Source organism: Tupaia chinensis, unplaced genomic scaffold, assembly GCF_000334495.1.
Source record: "Tupaia chinensis unplaced genomic scaffold, TupChi_1.0 Scaffold000294_1, whole genome shotgun sequence".
Taxonomy (NCBI): Eukaryota; Metazoa; Chordata; class Mammalia; order Scandentia; family Tupaiidae; genus Tupaia; species Tupaia belangeri.
This window is the reverse complement of record NW_006159779.1, coordinates 1,056,160-1,061,088: the sequence shown is the minus strand read 5'-3', so window position 1 is coordinate 1,061,088 and position 4,929 is coordinate 1,056,160. Positions and strand designations below refer to the sequence as shown.

Sequence of the window (4,929 nt, the reverse complement as noted above, 5' to 3'; positions counted from 1 at the left end):
GCAGTGGGTGGGTGCCTTGTGTTTCCCTGAGCATGGCTGGGACCCTAACAGCTACTGGGCAAGGCCCCAGCCCAAGCTAGGCCTACAGGAGGCTCTCGGTGCATCCCTGCGGGGCAGCGGTCCCCATGACAGACAGTTTTGCATGGACTGGGGCAGGGCTGGTTTCTGGAGGAGTCAGCGTGCCCATTTACTGCACACTTTTCATTTTATTACTGTTACATCGTAACAAGAGACTGGCGGGTCCAGAGGAGGAATGCTGAGTTGAGTTCCGACCCGCAGGTGGAGGCTGGCGAGGGTTTCAGAGAGCTTCCCGAGCTTCCCGGGTGCGGAGGGGTACCACACACAGCCTGTGTGCGTCCAGCTGCTGACTGGAGTGGGGCGGGGCACTGAGCCTCCCGCACCCATCACTGCTCTCCTGTCTCCCCTGCTCAGGCTTCCTGGACTGGGTGCCCAAGAAGATGCAGCGGGTGGGCTGCGTGGAGCTGCTTAACACAGTGCAGAGGCGCGTCCAGCCGCGGCTACACGTCTTCGGCCACATCCATGAAGGTCAGTGGTGGGCTGGGAGAGCCCCGCTGCGGCCAGCTCGCCTCCCCTCAGCCTGTCACCTCCCTGATTCCCCAGCCGGCAGGGAAGAGCCGGGTCCCAGAGCGCGCTCTGTGAATGCCCGTGCTCACGTGGCTGTCAACGAGCCATTGCGAAAGGATTTAACGGGAAGAAGGTAAATGGAAACCCCGCAGGATGTGGGGGCCAATCTTGCACCCTCGGAGCCCTGCAGCTCTGCTGAATCTCTGCTCAGAGATGTCTCCTGAGTGGGCAGGGGACATTTTGGAGGGTGGGCATTAGGGCCGTGACATGGAGGAGCTGTCACCTTCATGGGCCCACTACGAGCCCCTAAGGCTGGTGGCCCTGTCTGGTGCTTAGTCCCCAGGGCCTGGCAGACAGTAGGTGCTTAATAATGCGGAGAGACCGCCCGGCTGCCTGGGACGCTCTAGCAGTATGGTGATCCCCCAGCCCCGCCAACACGCACGGACATGGCACTGTGGCTTCTGGACGGAGCCTGATTTCATGTTTGGTACAGGCCCCTCTTTCGTTCCTCTAGAATATATATCCCACCTGTCCAAGGCCTCCTCATTCTGTCCCTGCCAAGGAGCCTGTTGGCTTCCATGGCAAGTGGAGGCTGACACGCTTTCCTCAGGAAGCAACTCCCAGCTCCCTGGCCCTGTCTGTTGCTGGGCCAGGACCCTGGGACTCCAGAGTGCCTGGTCACATCAGATAGTTTTCCAGCTCAGAAGCAAACAAGCTTCAAGCCATTCTCTGAGGGCTTCTGAAGCTCATTGTCAAGGGGCAGCATCAAGGACTAGATCTTGCCTGGCCCTGGAGGAGTTCAGAGACCTCTGGACAGCAGAAAGGCAATCCAAAACAAAATCAGAGAGGCTGGGAGAGATGACCAGCTCATGCACCACAGGATACTAGTACTGGCTGTCCTTCCCTGCGTCCTCGTCATGGGCAGGCAGCACCATCCAAGCTTGCCTGTGGCCCGAGTCACAACTGTGTAGGCAAAAATGAGGCTGCAAAGACGGGTAACATGCACAGGGGACAGAACTGTCCCTTCTGGTTTGGAGGTGATCTGAGCTGGAAGATGAGGAGAATTCTAAGAAGTAGAGGTGATGAGAAGAGGATATGATGGGGCAGAGAAGAAAGTACATGACAATGATAATGATGACAACAAAGATGACAATGATGGTGATGATGGTGATGGTGATAATGCTGATAATAGTAAGGATGGCAGAGGTGGTGATAATGGTGATGATGTGCTATAATAAGAGCAGCGATGGGGATGACGAATGTTGATGGTGATGCTGATCGCACTGGTGATGAGAATGATGGTGACAGTAATGGCAATGAGGATGGTGGCAATGATGGCTATGGTAGTGATCATAATGGTAACAAGATGGTAATGATGATGATGAGGAGGATCAGGATGATGGTGGTGAGGATGAGGATGAGGATGATGGTGTTGATGATGATGATGAGAATGATGGTGGTGATGGTGATGAGGATGATGGTGATGGTAGTGATGATGGTGGTGAGGATGGTGGTGGTGATGATGGTGATAGGATGGTGATGATGATGGTGATGGTAGTGATGATGGTGATGAGGATGGTGGTGGTGATGATGGTGATAGGATGGTGATGATGATGGTGATGGTAGTGATGATGGTGGTGAGAATAATGGTGGTGATGATGAGGAGGATTATGGTGGTGATGGAGGTGATGATGGTGATGGTAGTGATGGTGGTGATGAGGATGATGGTGATAGCAGTGGTAATGATAGCGGTGGGATGATAGTGGTGGTGATGGTGATAAGGATGATGGTGATGGTAGTAATGATGATGGTGATGATGGTGATGAAGATGGTAGTGTAGATGATGTTGATGATGACAACCCACTGTGTATATGTGCCAAGCCCTGGGTCAAGCACTGTACACAATGATAGCTCACTGGATCCTCACAGAAGCCCTAGAAGTAGCCGTTATCATTGTCCTCTCCACTTTACTGAGCTCGGGAGTGTCAGTAGCTTTTCTCAGACATGTTCTGCCCCTTGTGATGTCTGTTGACTACCACGCCCATCATGGTTCCTGGTTCTCCCCTGACAGACTTGTGCTTACATTCCAGGGTACGGTGTCATGGCGGACGGGACGACCACCTATGTGAATGCGTCTGTGTGCACTGTGAACTACCAGCCTGTGAACCCACCCATAGTCATTGACCTCCCCACACCTCGGAACTCCTGACTGCTCCCCGCTGCCCCAGCCCTGCCCACCCACATCAGCTACAGATGCCTGGCCGAGAGCACGGACCCCAGCCACCCTTCTTCCATGCAGGACAACCCAGACGACCAGTCTGGCTGCAGGGACTGGTGCAGGAGATGGGCTGTGGCCTTGGAATAAAGAAGACACCTTTGACTCTTCATCTCTGCCACCTGGATTGGGCCCTGCACATCCCCATCTGGGGCCCCGAACCCATTGCCGTTGTGACATCCCACGTGTACCTCCTTGAAGGACTGCAAGCTTGCGGGCCCGCCTTGCTTGGGCAGTGGCCAAGTCTCCATCCTTAACAACTGGACCCCTTTCTGGTTTGAGAAGCCACTGCCACTGGTCGGGTGTTAGAAGTTCTCACACAAAGTCTCTTTCTACTCAGGGGTCTGGGTGGCCGCCAGCCCCAGGGTTAGGAGGTGGGTGGGAGGATTTGTGCCCCGGGCACAGACAGCCCTTCTTGTCTGCCCAGGCTAGAGGCCCTCTGAGGGAGTGATCAGGACATCTCAGGAATTCGGGCCACCCCAGCCAGGCCCACAAGTGGTTCACCTTGTGTTGTCCCCTTCTCTTCCTGTGTGTGTTTTCACTGACTTAAACATGGCCTGGGTGTCCCAAGCTTTCACCTGGAGCCAGGATTTGGGGGTTGGTTCGACAGCTAGTGGCTCCCAGTCAGGGGGCCACCCTTGGTCCCACAGGGACTGTGCTTCTCTGTGAAGCTCAACACCTAAGGTCTGCAGGCTGAGGCTGTGGCACCCTATTGTGTGCACACCCACAGGTGTGCATGTGCGTGCAAACCCACAGACACACACAGCCCCCTCTTAACGAAGTGACCCTGTGTTTCTCTGATTGTTCTGTTCCTGGTTTGGTTTCCCGGGCACCACCAGGATTTTATCTGGCACACCAGCAGCCTAAGGAGCCCGAAGGGTTCAAATCCTGGTGGTCCTGGCACCAGCTGGCCCCATGAGCAAGAGAGTGGCCTGGGCTCGGAGTTCCACCATGGGAGCTTCTTTTCCTTCTTTGAATTAGGGCTGGTGGTGGAAGCTGGATCTGGGCAGTGTCGCTGAGGGAAAAGGATACAGCCGGGCCTGGCCTGGGTGAGGCGGTACAGAGTCAGATCGTCTTTATTTAAAATGTTGCTCATTTGTTCATTATGGATTTTTTTTTTTTATAATCATTTTGGTATTTAACAACGTCACCTTCCAATAGCATTATTTGTCCTGGTCACCCCTTCACTTTGTACACGGGGAGGAGGACTTCACTTCCTCACCAGGGAACTGACCGCCACTGAGCTCTTTTGCAGATAAAATCTCATTTCATCCTCAGATGGTCCTGCAAGGTAGGTGCTGTTGTCCCCATTTTAGAGGTGAGGAGACGGAGGCAGAGAAGCGAGGTTTCTTGCCTGTGGATGCACAGCACAAAGGAGGCAGAGTCAGGCTTCGAACCTCTGTCTCTGGCTTTGCAGCCCTCCCTCCGCCACTACCCAAAGTCCTGTCCCTATAAAGCAATGCATGGTCTAAGGCTCTGGTTTCATTTCCCCCTAAGAGTCCTGTTCAAAACCGGGGCTGCTGGGCCATGGAGAGCCCGTGGACCTCCGCGGGGTCCTGAGTGCTGAGCGGCCTCCCGCACCCCGGGAGGCCAATGTGTCCCTGTGTGTGACAGAGCTGGTTCACGTGGGAGAGGCGGCGTCCCTTCACGTGGGAGAGGCGGCGTCCCAGGGAGCCGGCAGTGGCACGTGTTGGCTGCCATGCTCGTGGGGTGCAGGACTTCCAGAGCCCTGTTTTGAGGAGGTGTTTCTGGGTAGCTGGGGATGTTTACAAGGCCTCTCGGGGTGCCTCAGACACGTGACATGCGTGGGGCGGAGAAAACGGGCCCTTTCCGTGTTGCCTCCATCCATTTCTACGCGGACCAAGAAATAGAAACTTAAAAACATTTTTCCTAAGGTATCTTCAGAATATGGTGTATTTTTATGTGGAAAAGAAAGTTATGAAGGCAGCTGTTCCTTTAAGATTCATTAAAAGTCCTTGAGGTATGAAAGATGACAGCGAGCTCCTCAATCATTTTGGCATAACTTGATTGTGGCTGTAATTTTTTTTCTTTCTTTTTTTTGTCAAGCA

General features: G+C 54.1%; 1 protein-coding gene across 2 annotated transcripts in view; it reads left to right on the top strand.

The window, feature by feature from the left end:
- The window catches only part of MPPED1 (metallophosphoesterase domain containing 1), a 98,925-nt gene extending 94,427 nt beyond the window's left edge, over positions 1–4,498 (top strand). For both annotated transcript variants that reach the window (XM_006150670.2, XM_027772722.1), the window contains exons 5-6: positions 433–546; positions 2,676–4,498. In XM_006150670.2, the coding sequence (XP_006150732.1) occupies positions 433–546; positions 2,676–2,794 (233 nt within the window). In that variant the 3' untranslated portion in view covers positions 2,795–4,498. The remainder of the gene's footprint in view (positions 1–432; positions 547–2,675) is intronic.
- The last annotated feature ends 431 nt before the right edge of the window (positions 4,499–4,929 follow it).